This window comes from Euwallacea similis, chromosome 20, assembly GCF_039881205.1.
Source record: "Euwallacea similis isolate ESF13 chromosome 20, ESF131.1, whole genome shotgun sequence".
NCBI classification, from domain to species: domain Eukaryota; kingdom Metazoa; phylum Arthropoda; class Insecta; order Coleoptera; family Curculionidae; genus Euwallacea; species Euwallacea similis.
Genome location: NC_089628.1, coordinates 353,124 through 375,410, shown reverse-complemented (window position 1 = coordinate 375,410; position 22,287 = coordinate 353,124). Strand labels below are relative to the sequence as shown.

The 22,287-nt window shown below is 34.5% G+C and overlaps 6 protein-coding genes across 8 annotated transcripts in view; 3 read left to right on the top strand and 3 right to left on the bottom strand.

Moving 5' to 3' along the window:
• Positions 1–376: 376 nt before the first annotated feature.
• Positions 377–1,126, bottom strand: Chrac-14 (DNA polymerase epsilon subunit 3 Chrac-14). Its single transcript, XM_066400331.1, has 2 exons — positions 731–1,126; positions 377–682 (listed from the first exon to the last, which is right to left on the bottom strand). Exons 1-2 carry the CDS (start codon positions 999–1,001, stop codon positions 570–572), a joined length of 384 nt encoding a protein of 127 aa, XP_066256428.1. The 5' UTR covers positions 1,002–1,126; the 3' UTR covers positions 377–569.
• Positions 1,127–1,382: 256 nt separating this feature from the next.
• Positions 1,383–2,985, bottom strand: Rtc1 (RNA terminal phosphate cyclase 1). Its single transcript, XM_066400313.1, has 5 exons — positions 2,637–2,985; positions 2,356–2,541; positions 2,196–2,300; positions 1,855–2,054; positions 1,383–1,801 (listed from the first exon to the last, which is right to left on the bottom strand). Exons 1-5 carry the CDS (start codon positions 2,929–2,931, stop codon positions 1,448–1,450), a joined length of 1,140 nt encoding a protein of 379 aa, XP_066256410.1. The 5' UTR covers positions 2,932–2,985; the 3' UTR covers positions 1,383–1,447.
• Positions 2,986–3,171: 186 nt separating this feature from the next.
• Positions 3,172–7,950, top strand: ArfGAP1 (ADP-ribosylation factor GTPase-activating protein 1). 3 transcript variants are annotated; one of them, XM_066400426.1, is made up of 10 exons: positions 3,172–3,439; positions 3,908–4,075; positions 4,671–4,784; positions 4,841–5,100; positions 5,156–5,270; positions 5,322–5,411; positions 5,533–5,592; positions 5,704–5,891; positions 5,994–6,086; positions 6,159–7,950. In XM_066400426.1, exons 1-10 carry the CDS (start codon positions 3,380–3,382, stop codon positions 6,304–6,306), a joined length of 1,296 nt encoding a protein of 431 aa, XP_066256523.1. In that variant the 5' UTR covers positions 3,172–3,379; the 3' UTR covers positions 6,307–7,950. The 3 variants fall into 3 exon arrangements, with proteins under 3 accessions (XP_066256523.1, XP_066256522.1, XP_066256524.1); XM_066400425.1 differs by having other exon boundaries at positions 5,322–5,444; XM_066400427.1 differs by lacking the exon at positions 5,533–5,592.
• Positions 7,951–8,007: 57 nt separating this feature from the next.
• Positions 8,008–10,952, bottom strand: LOC136415701 (gamma-soluble NSF attachment protein-like). Its single transcript, XM_066400428.1, has 8 exons — positions 10,754–10,952; positions 10,461–10,528; positions 10,293–10,377; positions 9,995–10,220; positions 9,872–9,942; positions 9,658–9,812; positions 9,076–9,317; positions 8,008–9,017 (listed from the first exon to the last, which is right to left on the bottom strand). Exons 1-8 carry the CDS (start codon positions 10,810–10,812, stop codon positions 8,919–8,921), a joined length of 1,005 nt encoding a protein of 334 aa, XP_066256525.1. The 5' UTR covers positions 10,813–10,952; the 3' UTR covers positions 8,008–8,918.
• Positions 10,953–11,055: 103 nt separating this feature from the next.
• EMC1 (ER membrane protein complex subunit 1) lies at positions 11,056–14,863 on the top strand. Its single transcript, XM_066400424.1, has one exon. It carries the CDS (start codon positions 11,191–11,193, stop codon positions 13,855–13,857), a length of 2,667 nt encoding a protein of 888 aa, XP_066256521.1. The 5' UTR covers positions 11,056–11,190; the 3' UTR covers positions 13,858–14,863.
• Positions 14,864–16,509: 1,646 nt separating this feature from the next.
• Positions 16,510–22,287, top strand: part of Mical (Molecule interacting with CasL) — a 39,118-nt gene continuing 33,340 nt past the window's right edge. The window contains exon 1 of the mRNA XM_066400308.1: positions 16,510–16,675. The gene's annotated coding sequence lies outside the window, so the exon portion shown is untranslated. The remainder of the gene's footprint in view (positions 16,676–22,287) is intronic.

Sequence of the window (22,287 nt, the reverse complement as noted above, 5' to 3'; positions counted from 1 at the left end):
TATTCATTTGTTATTTCTTTAACCTTTAACATGAATACTTATAAACTTCTAGTTGGATTATCTATTCTGTATATGCGTGCTCAGGGGATTTAATGATGAGCCAAAAGTGCCATATTAATTATTAGATTATCAGCGAAAAGAAATAAAAATGGGTGGAAGTTGGAGGAGAAGATATAAAAAGAAAAAGTTGCGCTGATCTACTATTCTCTATTCTTATTGGAGTTTTTTCACCAACATTTAATGAATTATACAATACATGCAAATATAATCTTTTGCCTTTGTTTCATTCCTCATATACCTTGCACAGAGCATCAAATTGAGTATGAAACTATAAGAATGCAAACAAGAAACTTCATATTTTGATGTTATTATAACTGGTCTATCTTATATTGATATTTTTTACACTAGCTTTTTTTAAAACAGGTAGTTGGAAAATATTGTTTGAAATAAATGAGTAACCACATATCTGCCTAAAAGAAAATTACAGTCAAAATTATAAAATAAATCTTAATCTATCTACATTTAAAATAAAAGAAGGAAACAAAGAAATGTTGATTATATTATAATATTCAATCTCCACTTTCTTCATCTATTATTTCATCATCTTCATCTGCCTCTGTTCCATTTTGTGACTTTCTTCCTTTTATTGACGCTACTTTCTTTGATTTTGCTTCTTTAAAATCTTAACAAAAACAGCCATGAAATTACCCTCACAATTCAAATTACTTACCTTTTAAAAGTGCCTTCAAAGGTGAAATAAAATCATCAAACTCCAGTTCCTCTAGAGCTGTAATAACATCCTTTCCAAGCAATGTTTTCCTATTTTCTCTTTTAGCCTCTTGGGAAGCTTGTGAAGTTAGAAATAATACAAACACAGAAGCCGCTCTGGATAGAGCAGCCCTAGCGTCTTTCCCCACAGAAACATGGTCGGGGAGAGAGTCTTTAATAATTCTAGCCACTGTGTTTGCAGGAAGATTTAAATCTTCCAGTTTTTCCGCCATAATTAAGAAATTGGGTGGAATGTAATTAATAGGGAGATTGAAATAGATGAATTTACGACAGTGGTGTTAGTTAAAGGTCAAAATGAAGCTTGTAATGGGACTTTAAAGCTTTAAAAATGAACTTAATTCTGAATCTTGTTGGAGTTTATTTATGATATTTTCTATTATGAGGTTAGATTAGATAAGAAGAAAATTTCCCGCCATTGTCATATGTCGAAAGACGTAATTCAACATGGCCGCTGGGATACAAATGAACATCTTTCCCAGATTAACTTGAATTGTTACACTCATCAGTCGCACATATTAGGCTGATTTTATGTATTGATTAATAAAATTAATGTAAGAAAAAAATATAGTTACAACTATTATTGAAAATTATATTAATATGACTTCTCTATTTCATTATTATACAAATATTAACGATAAAAATTCAACTGATTATTACATTAAATAGTCCTCTTATTTATGTTACTGTATCCAATTCCCACACAAGTCAACAGCACCTTACTCGAACCAACACCCTCCTGCTCCTCATCGCTCTTGTAATGTTCCACCTTGAAGCTAACACCGAAAAATTCGCGCAAATTTCTTAAAAACCCTATTGAATACTCCGTTAAAGGCCCTACTATAATTTTTGAAACATCCTTAGGCCCTAAAGCCATGTTTAGGATTGCTAAGACTTGACTAGAGGAATCCGTTACCCCACCTAGATAAATTTCATAGAGAAGTCTTTGGGCTGCTGCCATTCCTATGTCTTCTGGAATTGATGGTTCCTCACCTTGGGATACATTATTAGAAACCTAAGAAATACATTTAGATTTGGTGGTCTTTATAATAGTATTTAACTTTTTACCTGTTCAGAAGAATATATAACTCCTTGTGTAGTTTCTGCATATAAATGTATTCCAAATCCAGGACTTTTCCCAGCTTGCTTTCCTTTACATTGATCAGTGGTTATGAAAATATCAGGAAGGAAATTTAGTAAAATCCCTTTTGCCTTTTCTATCATTCTATTAGCCATTGCTGGTGACACTCTCAAGGAATATGCAGTTCCTTGAAAAAAAAAATTGAAAATGAATTATTTGTCTCATTATGCAGAGTCATTTTTAAATTTAGACAGCTTCTGAGATATTAGCTTCAAAACCTTGTTGATAAAAAGTGAAGACCCTATAGATTCTATTTAATAATAATTACCTCTCACCCTTTTTACCATTCCACTATCCAGGAACTGGATGGGCCTTAGTTTAGTGCGAATTGGACATTTAAAGATTACTTCTCCTCCGCCCAAAGGCAACATGCCTAGTTAAGATAAAAATTATAACATGAACAAAAGCACCTTTGCATCACTCCTCACCTCTTTTTTTAATTTTAAATTCTAGTCCTTCATCATCAAAAATAAATCTTTTCAATGTCTCCATGAATGATGTCTTTAAAATATCTACTGAAGGGTCAATGTTATTACAAGTTACTCCTAGCAGGGTTACATTTAGGGATTGTTTGCAGAAGAAGCCAAGCATAAATAGCACCTCCAAATAATAACCTAAAATTCATTTGATGCAAAACTCAATAAGTACTCTGACTTTTAAAACTTCAAGATTCAACCGATTTACATAATTATTACAATGAGCTTCATACCTATGCCTCTTTGAAGTGAACAGTTATGTTCAACAGTGCCGCCAAACAGAAGTCCAGGTTGAAAATACAAAGTGGTTCCAGTTTCATTAAGCTCAATGATGGTTCCGTTAGTGATTTTATCCAGCAATCTGATCAAACTCACTTCAAATTCCTTGAGCCCAGGCTCATCTTCCAATACCCTGATGTCTGTTATTTTCACAGGTTTGCCACTTAAAACCGACAAAACTAGTCGTTGCTTCAAAAGATTGCTGCCTTTGTAGAAAAGCGTATTTCCTTTTTTGATAGCTCTTGACATTTTTAATGAGGTTTTTTTATTTTAATTAACAAAATTTTGTTGGAATAAATTTCATTTTTAAGAGGGCAACATGTGAAAAAGTTTGGTTAGAATTAAAACAATAAATATTTTCAAGGTCAATGAAGTCCAATTTGATATTTTGATGAATGAGTGTCCTTTTCTATTTTTCGTTATTAATAAAGGACAGAGAAAATCAATATTCAAACGTCACTGAAGAGAAACGTCACAATGACGTCACGTATCCCTTCCCCTGGTCCTTCATCTGGCCGTAGACTCCACGTCAAGAGTTAGTTCAATTTCTTGTATTATTTCATTTTTTGTTGTTATGCTAAATAGTCCAAATTTACGTAGGAAAGATAGTTGAATTTGTTGCCCATTTCTTGCCATGATCGCTTTATAGTCCTTTAATGTGATATTAGGAAAATACATCCCTAGAGAAATATAGGAAATGGCCAGCCCTAGAACCCGACGTGTACTGCAAGAATTGAAACCCCAGAACGAAAATGATGTGAGTACCATAATTTCATTAATTATGATATCAAGGGGTAATTAATTTCTATTGGTTAAACCTTAATTCCAATAAAATATGGCTCCATATGGGGAACACTAATACATTTTCCAGCTTTTCTTTCCCTGTAAAGGAAGACAGTATTAAAGTATTTGTCACAAAATGATCAATGACATTTGCAAAAACTTAAAATGAAGTCCCTTAAATCTATTGAAAGTTTGACAATTTTGTCTAAATATTTCAAGGTGAGGATATTTTTTATATATATATAGTGTTCCTTAAATTACTCTAAAACTCACTGATTTTAATTTATCTCCCTATGTCTTAAGCCCAATTTGGTGATTGGATTTGTAAACATAACAGAGGCATAGTGCAATCATTTTATCAACTCAACAATCATGCCATGTAGTTGTCTTATTTGGTTACAGTCTTTTTTGTTTTGGTCAAAAATAATATTTATTTTCTTAGAAATGCTTTGAATGTGGAACTCACAATCCACAATGGGTATCAGTAACTTATGGCATTTGGATATGCCTGGAATGTTCTGGAAAACACAGAAGTCTTGGAGTCCATTTATCTTTTGTGAGGTCAGTCACCATGGACAAATGGAAAGATGTTGAATTGGAAAAAATGAAGGTATGAGAAGTTTGTGTTAATATCTAATTTTATACCTTTAGTTTTAGTGTCTTCTGGGATATGTTTGGTATCCTTGGGTGTTGGGGTTTTGGAGTAACAATGACACTGACTTTCCAAATGGTGGTACTATAATTAAAGTAAAAAAACCTGACACTTGAAGACACTGAACACACAGACTGAAACTGAATATGTCACTATACTTACCTATAAATTTACTCAGTTAAATGCCACTAAATGAAATCATTGTAACATAAAAAATTTCTGATGATATGATGAACATTTCACATAGTGTAAACTGGTGAGAATCCTAAATGTGATTCCTCCATGAGTAACCTAATGATGAGCAAAAACTAGGAATTTATTTCATAATTTTATAAATTATCAAATCTCTATTGGTTCTTGTAAAATTAGTAGATTGATATTTAAGTAGTGAGCCAATTTATCAATATAGTGCTATATAACTTTAATACAATCTAATTCCTATAGAAACACTGAAATTGAATATTGATCAAATGCTTGCATTCCTTGGAAACTGCTTCTCTTGAAGTTAACAGCATATTACAAATATTTCCATCCTAAATGATTAAATGTGTAGGTAGGAGGTAATAGAAATGCCAGAGTATTCTTTGAAGCCCAACCTGATTGGGATGACACAATGACCATTCAGCAAAAATACAACTCTAAAGCTGCTGCTTTATATAGAGACAAAGTAAGTCTTGATATCCATTAAATTCATTATTAAACTCACATGGAAAACACCCTTAGATATCCACCCTTGTACAAGGCAAACCATGGGATGAAAGAAAATCACCAGCTCAAAACCATACAAGCAGCTACATTTCTCCTTCTCAAACTAACTCAGCTTCTTGTAACAATTACTCAAATTCTTCCTATCAGAGCTACAACTCCTCAACTTCTGACAGCAGTTACCAAGGCGGATATCAGAACTACAATTCGCCCGAATTTAAAAACCAGACAGAGCAATTCTTTGCAAAAAGACAGGCTGACAATGCTAACAGACGAGAGTGAGCAATATTAAGAAATTATTATGTACTAGAGCTAAATTGATGGTTTTTATAGCGATTTGCCTCCAAGCCAAGGAGGCAAATACAGTGGTTTTGGTTACACAAAGGAAACACCACCTAGGAGTCAGTCACAAGAGTTTGTAGATACAGCTCTGTCTTCTTTAGCCAGTGTAGGTTTTTTTTGTCCACAAGCTTTATGGGATGTAAAGTTGGATTTTTAGGGGTGGTCATTCCTGTCATCCTCAGCGACCAAAGTAGCCAGTAAGGCGACTGAAAACGTAGTTAAATACGGAGGAATGGCGACTCAGAAGGTAGTTGATATTAGCTCTCATGTAGGCGAAAAGGTTTGTTTTAGTTTGTTTTATTTTTGCCTCATCCAGTTGAGTTTATTATGAGTTATTTCTTATTATTTTGGTTTTGTTGCGAGTGTAGGTGAAAGAAGGAACTTTGGCTCAAGACGTTAGTAGTCAAGTGTCAAGCTTAGCCACTAAGGTATGTTCTTATTTCAATCATATTCCAATTCATTCACTATTTTTTTAAATTAATTAGTTAGTAAGAATTTTGGTTTTACTTTTTTGGTAGTATGGGGTTGAGTTTGTTTAGATGGGAGAGTTAGGCCGCAGGGGTTGGAAGGAAGTGAGCGGTACGAATTCGCAACCGGGATCGGGTGGGTATGGCCAAGTGGGCGGGGAGAATTACCATTCTCCAGGCGAAAGATCTTCGTTGGTTAGTAGTGGTAATGGTTATGGGCGGGAGGACGATTGGAGCACTGGCAGTCAGCAGGGATCAAAGTAAGTTGTCACTGAAATTTCTCTGTATTAATATAACATAGAAAAAAATAGTAACAAATTAGCAACCATTTGAAAACAACCCTTATTAATTTTCCCTTCCAGAGCTTCTAGTCCTAAATCTCCGAACAACTGGGAATCCTCAAGTTGGGGTTACCAAAATGATACCCCGTCTGGCGGTTATCAATCTGATTACAGGTAAATTATTCCATTTGATTTCATGATTATTACCTACCTTACTTTCTAATGTTTTTTTTATGGGATTCACAGAGATTATTCATCAAATACGAGCATAGCAACATCTCCAACTGATACTAAAACTTCTTCCAGCAAAAAAGAGAAGAAAAAAGAAGCAAAAAAGCCAGCTGTAGACGATAAATGGGGCGACGATGAGCTTTGGGAAAGTTTAAATAACTAAACCTGAGCTCTTAGGCAATTTTATGAGAAATTTACTAATATTTTTTACGTGTCTTTTAAGTACGTTTTAAGCTCAACTTTGGTCCTGTTTCGGTGCCAATCATCCTCTCTGCAGGTTAAAAAAAAATAGGAATCCTTAGATAGCAAAAACTCAACATATTGAACCCCAGATATTGCTAGCAATTTTTTTTTAAGTTTAAACTTTTTAGAGGTGAGAATCAATAAAAGTTACATGTTTTTATATTTAACGCTGATTGTTTATTAAGTGGTTAATGGTGAGAAGAAGAAATTTATAGATGATAAGATTGCAATTGCTTAAAATCTCTTTGTTATTGACTTCTAAATAGGTGAAATCATCAGAAACGCGTTTCTAAATAATAATTATTTGATAATTCAATTACTTTCAGTTTTAGAGGATTTTAAATGTTTGTGCGAGATGAATATATTTCGGAATATAGGGAGATATTCAGCAAGCGACACCTTCTCCATTACATCATAAAGCGAAAAGAGATCAAGCAAAAAGGTTCATATAAAAGCTTTATGTTTACAATTTAAGGAAATATGTCGCTTCGTTGAATAACTCTGTATGTGCTAAACTATTGCCAAAACATTGTGGGTATGAGGATGAGTATAAGTGTCATAAAATGAGAACTAGGGTAATAAAACCCTTTGGTTCATAGTTAAAAGGCCTCAATTGGGGGTGGTTTTTTAGCCAATTTTTGTATTTTGCATAATTTTAAGGCACTGTAACAAGCCGTAGATTTCTATAAAGGACAATCTTGGTTATCACTTCTTTGCACACACAAATATTGTAAAAAATACAAGTTCATAATTTTTTTATACATATTACAAACGAAAACCGTTTATTCCCGTCGATTTTTTTTTGACACTTTAACATAAAATTTGTTGAAAATATAAGTATTGCCATCCATAATAGACAATTGAGTCAAAAATTCATTGGCGAACTGGGTATAATGTCCTAAACTTGTGGATTTATTGCACTTTATTTAAATTTCATCTAACTGGAGTTGAAAGTCATTTTCCGTCCTGCCTTAGACTTGCTTTCTCGATTTTTGTTTCAGTAGGACCTAAGGCGGAATTTGTGATTTCTCTGGGTAATGTCCAGACTGTCTTGAAATAGACATGGAAATTTTTACAGGTGTGTATAATCAGCATCAAAGCTATCGTTTCTGCCAAATTTGGTTGAATATAAGTCATTCCAGATATCGAATAAAAATTCAAAGGTGTTAATTTCTGAAAAAATAAAGGTCTTTTGTATTTAATTCGATTATCTTGAATCTATACAGGAATATCCCTATCTTATATTTACAGAGCCGAATATTATTACGTTTGGCAGTTTAAATACTGTTTTAATTAGTATTAGCAATGCAATTTTTAACAAAGAATTTGTGGTTAGCTTGTGCTTATATTATTTTTTATGTTGCTTTGATGATACATTTCTTTGTGGTAGTACTTATTCTACCTATGTACAAGGACACATTTTGTTCGGTATTATTAATACATAATTAATCGTTGTACGTAAATAAATTTATGTATGATTTGTATCTGTAATAGATGTATAAAGTAAATATGTTATTATTGTATGAACTGTAATTAAAAATATATCCAATAACTTATTTTTACATCTTATTTTGTTTTATTTTAGTTTGTATTGTTACTAAGGAATAATGAAAAACCAATGTTGTATGCTGACCATTAAGGATGTATTTATATTTTATCACAAAACACTTACTACAATAATTTCTGCCAATAGTTCTGTTACATTAATGACTAGCTGAGCCTAAAAGTACCTAAGGATAAATAACAAACAACTCACTTAAAAATAATTTAATGAACGCGGATACGCTTAGACCAGAGCCGTTTTTTTTCGATTTATGAATTCGGGTCAAAGTTGTGATTTAAGAATCACGTTCTTTTGTTCTAATCTAGTGCTATTTCTAAGAAAATGATTCATAAAGGAGAAAATAAAAATCTGAATCGGTAATCACCCTCCCCTCATCTTAATTTTTTTTTTAAAGAGCAAGAAAAGAGGGGCGTCACGTCAGAACAATCAGGATTGTAATGGTGACTGAAAACTAGGAATCAGGATATCTTGATCATGATTTCGCAAGTGTCGAAAATAATCTACTTAGGCACCAACATTTTATATCAAAAAGCCTGTAACTTACAATTGGTTTAAAAGCGCATACGAACAGTAAAGTTAAGTCCCAAACCGCACTTTAGTCTAAAAAATGCAAGCCATCTTGAAATTGCAAATGTAATTATACACTTTGGAATTATCATATTAACTTTCGAAATGACAAATATTTAGATGTGACTCTAAAATTCTTTATCCTTAATTTCTGGACTGATACAATTAAAGAACATCTCATATCTTGCAAAGCAGAGCGAATCTGCATTAAAGCACGACAAATGATTTATTTTAAAATTCGAACAAAATATATTTCAATATCCTTTAATGAAAAGAAAGACTGCTTTAAGCTTGAATTAGTTCATAACTGTATTAGAGTGCACTAGGTGGTAGTTAAAACACTGAGAACTATTTAAATGCGATTTAATAATATATATCTTTTTCGATCGAAGTAAAGGTATTTAACATAAACCTCCAGAATACTCGTCTTCATCCTCCGCAGCTGCTCTTTCCTCCATATCTCTTGTAGGTTCTTTTCCTCGTCCTTCCGAGGGAATATACTGAAAGCAAAATTACACTACTTTACTTCCGTATCTGCCTGATAAGTATTAATTTTACCTCGTCATTTTGAGGCCTAACTCGTTTGTATTCATCTGTGGCATTCTCTATAATAGGTTTTTTCTGGGTCACAACAGTGCCTTGAGGTAAAGGTAAATCCCGGGCTAAAATCGCATATTCCACGTCCATGTGCTTGATAAAAGGGTCGTTTAGGGCGCGTTTCGCGTTGTCCCTGTCTTCCTCATCATAGGCCTGAAGTAACATTTCTAAGTTTTGAATTTCAGGAGGATCGCAGTAGTTCCCTAGTGGATGACAACACATTCATAACTCTATGTTTGGTTAATGGCCACTCAAAATTCATGACAGAAATTGAAAACACAAGAATTTGTATGGAGAAGCAATTATAGAGGGAATTATTATGTGACAGGTCCTGGACAACATCATTCATATTTTCGATTATAGCATTTATTTACCTTACCATATGTCCATGTCCCAAGAATATTAAAAAATGAAACTTAGGCAAAATTATGAATATATTTTTGAGGGTTTAAAGAGACAGAAGTTTTTTGAGATGAGATGAAGACATAAACATTTAAATTGAATATTTTTTTGTTAATTGAAGACTACTAATGTACCACTTACCCCATTCTTTAAATGCCTTTTCAGCTGCAACAATATCCCCTCTTGCCAACTGAACCAACACTAAAGCCACTACCAAACGCCCCACTGCCTGAATCGATTCATGAGCCTGATGAATTCCTATCTCCCTCCTTATGGCATCGGCAGCTTGATCATATCTAGTAAATACCCATAGTTTGAACTTCAAAACAGAATTGCCCATCCCTAATTGACTTACTGTTGCAACTTAACATGTAATCTTGCCACTTTACTGGTATACTCAGCAGCTTGACGCTGATTATCTTGTATCTAATAAAGAACCTATAAAATACCATCCCATTTTCAATTGGATACTTCTTACCCCTGCAATTTCAGCTGCATGCATGTATAAATTCAATGCCTCCATTGGACACTGTGATTCCAAGATTTTTGCAGTTTTCTCTAAAGTGGATGTTGCTGAATCTGGATTTCCCTGACTTTGGAACATGTTGGCAGCCCTTTCTGCCATGTCATAAATGTCTCTGAGATCCCCCATTTCTTTGCAAATGAGGATACACTGGTCTAAGGCCTTTGCAGCATAGAAAAGTCTGTGATATTGCATTAAGAAATATTGTTTTTTTTGGTAAATTGTGTTAGTTTGAACAATTTAAAAAGAATACCCTCTATTTTGCCTGTGATATTCTGCAGCTTTGAGTAGGCAATCCCTGCATTGCTGGTACGATTTTGCATTCCGGAAACATGTAGCTATGTGTAACAATAAGTTGATAATTATTGTCATTTATAATAATCGTAAATATGTATAGATCTTCATAAGGAAATTACTGTACCTGCTTTAGTATATTCTTCAGCAGCAGTCTCATAATCGGGCCGCCATTTCAAGAGGGAAGTTTTTAGGCTAATGGAAGATATTTCCATTAATTCGTTACTTAATACAATAGGTCAATTAAAATGTTAATAAAAAAAATTACTATAAGACTTCTTGATACTATAAGGGCCAATTTTTTTCTCTCCTCACCCCCCTTATATATACCATTGAAGAATCAGTGAGACTTTAATTAAGAAAACAGAATTGACCTAATTAAATATACATTTTCCATATAAATGACCCAAAAGTCCTTACCTCTTTTCTGCGTTTTTGATATGTTCCAGCCCTTCCTCTACCTTCCTATTTCCAGCCATAATTTCCAAAAACAACTTTCAGAGGCCTGTCTCAAACTGACCAAAATTTAATATTAATTTAAACCTCCATCGAATTCTTTGAAAACATCATTTGTACGCTTTCTATTAAAATTTCTTTGAATATTCCACTAAACTCCACTGTTTTCCAATATTTTCCATTATTTTTATAATTTATGTTTGTCATTGTCATTGTCAGTGTCTTCAGCAGATGTTTGTGGTTAAAATTAAAGACAGAATTAAATCTACATTCTTTACCTGCCACACTTTATAACAATCTTCAATATAAATGTCAAATTTGGCAGCTCAAAAGACACGTAATTATTTTGAGGTTATGAAAATAAAAATTTTAGTTCGGATTTGAATCCTGATGCAGCTAAAATGGCTAATTTCCGATCAATATATAAAGTACAAGTGTTTTTAACTATATTAATCCACTTAACGTTGGCTTTGTACGAGGATCAAGTAGGTAAATTCGACTGGAAACGGTCTTTTGTTGGAAAAGTTAAGTTTGTCAGCTGGGAAGCAAGGCGCATCATCGTAGCCACTGAGGAGAACGTCCTGGCTAGCCTCGACTTAAAAACCGGAGATATCCAATGGAGACAACTCCTGGAAGAACCCAGTGATAGCCAGATTCAGTTGCTCCTTGTAGGAAAGGAGATATTAACTGTATCAGGATCAGGGAACAATTGGCTAGTTCGAACATGGGAGCTCAACACTGGAGGACTCTTGAATGAGTGGCCTTTAAATGCGGAACGGATCATCCCTAGTGCCTTTAGCATTGCAGATGGAAAGCTGTTTCATTTAGTGCCAATTGCTGGGTCTCATTTAGAATTTACTGTGTATTCTTTATCACAAAGTGACAAAGTGAAACCATCTGTAAGAAAGGTATCAGCTCCCTGGCTCACAGGAACGTCTGACTGCGTAACTGCAAATTCCCACTTTGTTTGCCTCAAGTCAAATCAAATTTACTTCATAGACTTATTACAAGAAAACAGTGAATTTGTGTCAAAACCTGTGGAAACTGTAATTGGGACAGCAGCCTACAATGTAGTCCTAATTCAGCTCAATCAGGAAGAAGCAGCAGTGCTGGTGCGCTACAGTAATGAGGCTAAATTGCTAGTGTTAAAAGGAAATGACATTATAACCAAGTCCTTTAATGTGATGCCAAATGCTGTGACCGTCAGTGAGGAGGGCAGGAAGGTGATTTACCAACTAGAAGCCAATGATAATAATAAAAATAAGTTGATTAGGGTGAATTCCAAAGAGTATGAAAGAGGAAGAGATTTGTTGGGAGTTGATTTAGATTATCCTGTAGGACTTGGGGCACCAATAATCTTAGGAGGGTTTACCCGAGGCTCAGTAACAGATTTGCTGTTAAGTACCACTGACCATGCCCTATTGCTAGTGCGGCTACCTGAGGGTAAAATTTTGTGGACTAGGGAAGAGGCCTTGAGCAGCATTTTGGCAACAGAATTCATTGAGCTACCAGTGTCTGAATTGGATGCATCAATTGAACATGAGTTTGATGAAAGTGGTGGTCTTATTAGTATGTTTACACATAGAATCTCCACCCAAGTCAATCAACTCTACAACTTGTTGTTTGGTAACCAGTTGCTGAGCAGCAATGGGATGGTTAGAGATGAATTTGGGCTTCATAAAATCATAGTAGTGGCCACAAGAGCTGGGAAACTCTTTGCCATTGATACTTTATCAGGCTCAATTGCCTGGAGTTATCGTCTGCCCAATGTGCAGCCCTTCATAAGGATAAATGGGGAGGAGAAGGTAGTTTTGTTGGTCCAAAGAACAGCACAATATGCACCTCTGCCTGCTCAGTGCATTTTGTTGGCACAAGATGCCATAACAGGTCAAGGTATTTTGTTCCAGTTTGACCCAATCAGTGGCCATTCTTCAGAGGGAATTCAAAGACTTTCATATAAAATATTTCAAGCAGTTTTGCTGCCTCACCAAAACAAGAACTTCTTAAAACCAGTTCTAGTATTGTCTGACCAAAATGAGCCACACTTATACCCTATAGAATCATTTTCAACAATCAAAAGCTATTTGTCAACCACATTTTTATATACTGTGGACCCAATAACCTCCACTTTAACAGGGTTTAGTCTTAGATATAGTGAAGAAAATTCATTGAGAGTGGTCCCAATTTGGGATGTCAAATTAAGCCCTTCAAAAATAGTGGAAGTTAGTGCCAAGCACCCTAATGAGAGAGTACACTCACAAGGAAAGGTGCTATATGATCGTTCAGTCTATTATAAATATGTTAATCCCAATCTGCTGGCTGTAGCCACAGTTAACCCTGACCAAATCCATCGTACAGTGGTAAGTATTTACCTCATAGATGGTGTAACAGGTCTAGTTCTATATTCAGTGTCCCATAAGAGAGCCAAAGGCCCTATTTATTTAGTACACTCAGAGAATTGGTTAGTTTACTCTTACTTCAATGAGCGGTTCAGAAGAATGGAGGTTTCAGCCATAGAACTGTATGAAGGACACTTGCAAACTAACAGCACAGTTTTCAGTTCCTTTGCAGTACACCAGTTACCAGACATTCAAAGCCAATCTTATATTTTGCCAGCAGTGCCCGTCAAAATGGCTGTGACTCTTACTGAGAGAGGCATTACAAATAAATTCTTACTAATTGCTCTCTCGAACGGAGCAGTAGTAGAAATTCCTTGGTTGTTGCTGCAGCCGCGATTCCCCGGCATGCCATGCGGTCTTGAAGAGAGCTGTATTCCCTATATTCCAGAAATTCCCCTTCACTCAGAAGCAATAATCAACTATAATCAAACTCTAAGCAGAATAAGAGGGATAGAAATCGCGCCAGCTCGTCTGGAATCTACCAGTCATATTCTAGTCCACGGTCTCGATATTTTCTACACCCGCGTGGCCCCCTCGAAGACCTTTGATCTTTTGAAGGATGACTTTGACCACCGCCTAATCGTGCTAGTTCTTTCACTGCTGATCGCAGCATCTTTCATTACTAAGCATCTGGCAGCCCGGAAAATGCTGAAGCAAGCATGGAAGTGATGTATTTAGGTAAAGCAGGTTAATAGTGAATTTGTTGTTTTTTCTGTTCTAAGTATAAATTAAATGTGTTCGCATTAGGTAGGTTCAGTGAGTTAGCACTTTGTACATTATTTACGTGTTGGAACATGGTGTGGACATATGGATAGGGACATTGTTGTAATTTATTATAGCTAGCATCAGGTTTTGTGTTATAAGATTACTTGTCACTTAAATCCAGACTAATAACTAAAGGTACCAATGTAAGTCACCCTCGGGGCCATATTCAATAAATATTCTGGATCTGAATCAAAGCCATTTATTCTGATAATGTGCAATCTGTGAAGTGTTTTAGATATATTATACTATGCCTAGTCGTCAGAGACTTTGGTGCAAATCCTATTAAAAACATACATTTTGATTATTTGATTTCTTCTTAAATATGAAAATTACCACTTGTGATTGTACAAGGTAACATATCCTAGGAAACTCATATAAAATATAATACCATTACATTTTTGCATCAAGTTCTTCCTCCGTCATAAAACTGAGATTAGGGGCCTCAGAAATGAAAAGGAAAGAAGAAGAAATATTTTTAATAATCTCTACTTGCAAGCTTCGAAGCATTTTAATATGATTAATACTCTGGATGATTGCACATAGTACTATCATATTTCATTTGCTCCGTTTTGCATTTTTAGCTCATGGTGAACCTTCAGTAATATGTAATATTTTTCTAAAGGGAGGTCTTGTTAGCAAATATTAAGATGAATTTTTTAGATAATGTTTTTGCGCTGTTGGTGCTTGCTGGGTGTAGTAATAATAGTCATTACCTATAGGGCAAAAAGCCGTTTTTGTTAGGATATCACATAATAGCACAGAAAATAGCAAATCATCATCGTTGGGTGACTGATCGTTGTATGTATACATAACATGGATTTTTTTGTAAAAAAAAGTATTCTATATGTAAATATTTATTATATATTATTGTTACGAATTGTAATGTGGATGTAATAAATATAAAAAACAATTGACTTTTTGTTACTATTGTTGTTATACTAGGGTAGCCCTTATGTGAAACACCCTGTATGAATTGAAAGGAAGTGACTTTGACCATGACTCAGAGGCCTGAAAAGACTTAAAATTCAGTCATTTTATGTAGTATATGCAGGAATAATATTGGGAATATTCTATTCCATAGTTGGTAAATGTTAGTTTATTAAAAAATATAGAAAGACAAACTAACGAATCTACTACTACTGAACCACGTTTATGCCCTTTTCAATTGCCCATTTTTTACTTTTGCCTTGTCAGTTTTCGGGAAATACTCCAGTTTAAAACGGGGTTCCCCGACACGGCCATTTAGTACCGGCGGTCGTAGTAACCTCATTCAACGATGCTTTATTCCTAGAAGGCTTTATCAATTTACTTGACATTGTCTTATTACTAACTCTAATACGATAATACTAAAACTTATGAACTACTAAATTTTCAATATATACACTTAAAATGAAATTAATACTATTGCAGACTCGGAGAAATTACAAATTGCATAATAACAAGAACAGGGAACGCTACACAGCTATTATAACAGTTTCACTATAAGAATTTAAAGTTTAAAAGAAAGAGAGGTATCAAGTGTATATAGGGATGATTAGAGGGCTGCAAAAAGGCACACACAGCGTAAATAATGGGTTTGATTCTCAATGATCACGTAAAAAACATTATGTATGGTCGATTCAAGGGCTTGAGTTCGGCAGTTGCCTTTGACTTCAGTGAAAATAACACTGGTGTTTAAGTATGTAAAAAAATAATAGTAAAAATCTTTCAAGTTGCTTCACCAAATTGTCAAGATTATAGGAATTTCACTATTATTAAATTAAATATTTACATCTCTTCAATTTTCAAAGCAATTTCTGCATTTGCATTCATCGTCTGATAGGGAAACTAAATCCCTAAAAAATTAGAGCATTATTCATTATTGCCCTTTTGAATGGACTGTCCAAAAAAAGGATAACAACGGCCACCCACAGTTATATATACCATTGTCTGATACATTATTAAAAAATGCCACAAAAGAATGAGGATAAAAATCTATAGGGCTAAAATCGGCGAGTCATAGTTGGCCAGTCCTCATTTCGAATAACAGATAGTCTATTTTAATAACTTTAATGAGAAAAAATTAGTATGAATTTAAAAGTGCTTCTCATATAACGCTGAATATTAGCATTATGGATGATATTCATACGGAACCAGCTTTAAGCTGCTCAAGACTAAAATTCTAAAGCTGTTTAAGGCTAAAAAGACCACGTAGCAGATACCTATTCAAATACTTCATTAGGGTGTTTTTAAACTTAACCTTTTGCTTTATGTCCAATTTACTTCTGTCCGAATATTGCCTCATCGTCCTATTAATTAGTTTGATTCAGAATGCTAAACAGAACTTATATTTGACAGGCAACAAAAATTAATTGAAGAACTCTAGAGAAATGTCAGTTTTTACAAATTTCAAACTCTTCAGCGTGTTTTTATGTTTGCTTTCAACATTTCGGTGATCTGTCCAGTTTACTAACTCCCAGATTTCCCCCCTTTCTCATACCACTAAGCTGCGTCGTTAGAGAGCGCCACTCGCAGTATTAACTGACAAAAACAAATGTCAGTTTTTCCTCATTTCAGTCCGCGATTTGACATATCGGGGGGCCTGTGTGCTTATGTATTTATTTTTACGTTAATTTTATTCCAAATTAATCATTTGGACAGTTTTTCCTGAAATCGATAGTGAAGTGATTTGATCTAGTGCTGTTACGTCCGGATTTTTCATCCAAATTATCACCCTGAGAAGGTAACCCAAATTGGCATTGTTTAGTTATTGTTCATGTGGGGAGTGAAAGATCAACTTTTGGATAATTCTGTTAGAAAAGGGTGAAATCAATGTTTGGGGTTGATTTAGATACAATTAGAGTTTTAGGGAGTCCACCTTATAGCCTTGGAGGGCAGTTTGAACTGTGATTATAATATTCAGATAATGAAATACCTACCTTGAACCTCTCAGTCTCAGTTCATGAGTTCAAGGTTTTGTAAAATTAAGGGGCGGTTATGGGCACTTATCATACATTTAAAAGGATTTCCAATAATAGGATTCTTCTTTATTAGTCTTACATCAAAATTGAACAGAGGAGATTTGGGTCATAGTAGTAAAGGGTTGTATTAACTTAAGCTGGAGCTCTGGTAAACAGTTATTAGTATATTTTGGTGAATGTTCTCCAGGGTCAAAAACTACACTCCCATAAAAAAGAGGGTAAATCAAATTTTAAACAGTAGTCTTAAGTAAAGAAATATATGAGAGGGCTTGTGAGTTGGTATCCATCGAGAAACTTGGTGAATTCCATCAGAATCCATATTTCCATTCATTTTCTATTAGATTTTTATATGTCATGTTTCTGTCTTATAATTATTCAGAGGAGCATGAATATGTAAAAACAAGAAATTTGGGTGTAAGAATCCTTTGACTACAATTTATGATCGTTTTTGTTATTAGGATTTGTGGTTAAGGTACAAGGAGGCCAAACATTTGTTTCTTCAAGTTTTCTCCCTTACTTGTTTCTCATTAAGATTCAGTCAGTTCCAAGGAATTTTATTCTGTTATATAATTTGTTATTGATTTCTTAGTGTATAAATAAAATTGAGTTGGCAGGTTTTTGCACTTCAGATGATCCTTTAGGAGTTGCAAGGGTAGGTATCTGTTTAAGCTCACATTTTACATTAACAGGTAAAGTGTGTTCTCTCAGATTCTTAGTGGCTATCTTTCATCTCATTAGGTTGGACTTAATCCCTTGGGGGGCTAATTCATCTTATCAAGTCATCTCACCAACATGAGTCCAGAAGTCCAATACCATTTTAGTTAAAATCTGCATTTTCATTGGACTTTACTATCACGAACCCATAGGTAATGTCAGCTACAAAACACTTAAATAGCTTAAAAATGACTGGCTGTTAGGTGAATTTACTTATGGTTCATTTAAAAATAAGGAAACAACAAAATGCATTACATAGATATTCCTATGACTAATATTAAAATAACATCCTGAATGGGTTCCATGAGGATAGCCTATAGAGGAACGGATCGCCTGTATTTCAATTGATAAAAGGTGTGAAATTAAGATTCTTTGTTCAAGTTACACAGCATTATCCTTATATGGAACAAAAATAATTCGATTACGTGGAAATGATTAGAGATAAAGTCAAAAACCCTTATATTTTTTAAATCAGCAATAAGAAGCGCATCTAATAAAATAATAATATACAGAGTATTAACTAAGTCCTAATTATGGTTTAGTCTCTGAGCTTTAGCTTATAAACATACGTCTTGCAAAACATGGAGACAGCACAATAGGGAGGCTGTAGAGAGTCTGATAAATTCATGGATCGAAGCGTCCCGACGACAAGGCCGCCGACAAGCGACGCTCGCTTGTGGGATGATGGTCGAGATGCCAGCCCCTTTTTAATCCCTCTTGCGTTTTGAGGGTATTTACCCTCAAAGGGAAAATTTTATTTTGATTGTCATTTTTTTAGATATTAATAAATTGTTAATTTTTTCCTAAATATCAAATGATATGTTTGAAAATTGGAATTTAGATTGTTCGGAATCCTTTATATAGTTAACAAAATTTAAGGGATTGTGGAGAAATTTGTGGAAATATTTAAACAAAAAATATTCAAGACCAAGTGCAGGCAAGTGTATACTGACGTGGTATCTTGTGGCTCATACTTTTTCGTAGATACTGCAAATGCTGAAAAGCCAAGTTAAAAGTTTAAAAGAACAGCTGTATGATAGGAAATACCTCCAACAATATAGTAAACGTACTATGTGTATATATGATTTACCTAATATGGGCATTTTATATCAGACTTGCCACAAAAATACTTTATTGTGTTGTGAAAATTTGAATGGCTTCCGAGCTAACTAATTCCAATTTTTAATATATGCTCTCACAAAAGCGAGAGCAAAGGTAACCGTTTCCTTTTTCTTTTATGAGCCTTGTAGTTAGCACGGTTTCGGACATCCTGTATGCAGCTAGAAATACCCTGTAGGTACCTAGGCATATAATAACAAATAGATGGAGATAAATACGTATTATGATTTTCACTTTATATGCCTCGTTATGTACGTTTTGCACTAGACTTTCCAAATGAATTATCTCCGTAATGGGTAGCTCATCCCCATTAAGCAATTCACCATCCAAGATAAACACTAAAGCGATGGTAAAAAAGTTTTGTTTTCGCGCTCCAATAATTGTTCATACCATTTACTTTCTTACAAGCAGTACCTACTCGTTATTTTGTAAAATGTCGTGTTTACGGATGTTTGATATTCAGGCAACACTGGTAAATTTACATTTATTAGCAGCAATAGACATAAAGATCAAGTTCAAATTGGAGACGCAGCTGCAGACCCAGAAGTGAAATTTCATTTAGTTAATTCAAATAATCTGCTAATCTCAGAAGAAAGACAATACAGAAAAATGTATGTGGGTACGACTATAGAAACTCGAATATAGATCCCACACTCCAGGAATACCTATGTATATAATCATTTTTTTAATTATTCTTATTTCTTGGACTTGGTAAATAGTCAGCTTTCATGCCAATATTTCACTACTCAGACATTAGATTCATCTGCATAAAGCAACGGGAATTGGCAAGAGGCCAAGAACGATGAGTAATAAAACTACCCCCCATATAGGGTGCGGATAAAACATGAATCCGTCTTTATATGCCCTGGAAGATGAGTAATTGAAAGGATGACTTCTGGGGTCATTTGAGAATTTAGACAAGGTATCCAATTTCAGAAGAGTAAACATGCAACCAAATTTCTTAGTTAATGAAATATTTGCATATGGCTTGTTTAACTACCTTTTAATTAAAGCATAATGCTGAGTATTGTTGAATTACATGGAAGGAAGTATTAGTGCCGGTCTTATCTTTGGTCATACTTGTATCGCTACTTAATTAGTTACTCTAATAGGAATGTAATTATCAGCCTGTATTATATCTCATCATCAACATCGGTAAAAACTTAGCTAATTTGAAGCTCAGATTTAAAAATCACTTTATGTTGTGACAGTCGATTAAGTGAATTTCAAATCAACAATAAAATTGGAAAAAATCAAGCATGAGGTAAGCGAAATCAAAATTGCAAATACGTCACGAAAACATGATTTTGTTCTTAATTTCGCAAAGTAGAAAAATCAAGGCTAACGTTAGAATTGGATTTTGGTGATAGAGTAATCAGGTATTAATCACACACATGCACCAACAGGAACCACTTTGCGTCGTAAGCATAACAATTGCTTGATTAAACAGAGAAATCGCCTTCGTAATCATCGATTGATCTTATGAATAATACAAATTGCGGACTTGAAACCGGGTAAGTAAAGTAAGCTAAAGGGTATTTGTGTGTGACATTAACCAAAACCAAATCTTTGATGTTAAGCTAGTCAGGTTAGTCGTGCGAGACATTATGAACCAGAAATGGCGGTCACAAATGTTAGGAATTTGAGGAAACCTGGGTGGAATAATAATAACTAAAATGTATTTTATTTGGTTGGTCAGGTTGGTAAAGTGCGTTGGGTATTAAATATCAATGGGTGAAGACACGGTCTACTTGGTAACACAGTAAAGGGATCACATTCCACGAGGAAGTTTATTCAGCTCAATTTTTATGGGAGTTTCCATTGTGCTAGATGAGCAATTGTTTGAATGTTCATAGAAAAATGCAGTGGATACGACATGTGACTGCGATAAAGAATTCATTGCTAGTACTATGGAGTTTGTGAAAACATGATTTACCCTATGAAATTAATATTTTAGTGCCAAAAAACTGATAATTGAAATGTCTTCAAAATTCTCAGAGCATTATAAATGGCAACAAGGCAGAGTTCTTTTGTTGACAATTAAACATAGGGGAAGATTGCGTGATGCAGCCTGTCAAACAATAACCAGTGTTGTCAGGTGGCAGAATTTTTGTGCAGATTACAGTAAACATAGTAATTTAAATCAAGAGTTTCATCACTACCTTACAGATAGAAAAACGTTTTGGATATAATTCGGTTTGTTGCCTTAAAATGCACATAAATCGTTTTATTATGGTCAAAATTGAACATTAAGAAATTATTCAATTCAAAGACCAACTCAAATCCGGTACAAACTTAATTTTCTTTATTGATGCGACTTGAAAGTGCACCCTTGGTTTCGTCTTTCGATCTTGTATTCAGCATTGTATTAAAAAGAAAGTCGTATTAATTTGACTGAAATTTAATGCCAATTAAAAAGTACCAGAGCTGCATATATGAATCATATTCAGTTTGGCAATGTGGAGGTCAGGGTCAGGGCCACCTAACTGGTCAGGACGTTGACTCGTTGACCAGTCCGAATAACAATGTCAGGGCAGAGTAAAAAAAATAAATGGGGCTTTTATTGTAGGTACGCTTTGAAATTAATTCAGCGGGTACGCACACAATGTATCGCTCTACATTATAAGTTAAAATTCATATTCCTTAGAAAGGTCTTTCATTTTTATCTGTTCCTTAATTCAGGAGATATTACCTAATACCGTAAGTTAGAAGACCAAGTTCGGTTGTTTTTCGAAGATTTATCTCGTGACAAAAAAGGCATTGCAGAGTCGTCCGATCAAGCCAGGAAACTTGAAAGTTTCAGATTTCCTCGAAATTTTCGAGGAGAAAGAGGGTGAGAAAAAGAAAATTGAAGAGAGAAAATTTGGTCAGTTCGGCATCTTAAGTTAATGGATGTTGTCGAATTTCTTTTCTGTTAGCCCTTAAGAGAGTAATCTCGCGTTTCTCCAAAAATCAACGAATATCCATCTGAATTTCTGTTGTGCTTAGTCCCAATTACTAGACCTCTAGTTCAGGTTTTTGTTATGCAATGCTGGTCCATTCGTTACTCTCTAAGTTCAGATCCCTGATTTTTTGTATTTTTCCCTTGGATTTAACTTGTTATGGATGGTATTTGACCGCAACTTTAATTAATCTCGTTATTCCCATTTCGAAACTTCTAAAACACACGTCCATTTGAGAAAATTAGAGATCCCTAATTATTCCCAGTCGGTGGGATGTCGTGCTTTCTAAATATAGAGCGTGACACATTGCAGATCCTAGATCTGGCGAGGCTGATGGCTTTTTGCAGACCTACGTTTAATTATCTAGATTGGAAAATTAGTGATTCAGCTCGTTAATGTTTACTTGGAAAATTACAAGTTTTAACTACGGAATGCAAATAAAGGTGGGGCAACGAGACAAAGCTAATGACAATGATGTAGTGGTTCGAGAAAGAGTTACAAATTTCCCGAGAGTCCGGAAAGTTCTTGAATTTTTTCAATAGGACCATCCAAGGAACTATCTAAAGGACTGTCGCAGCCTTGAAGAGCAAACAACATTC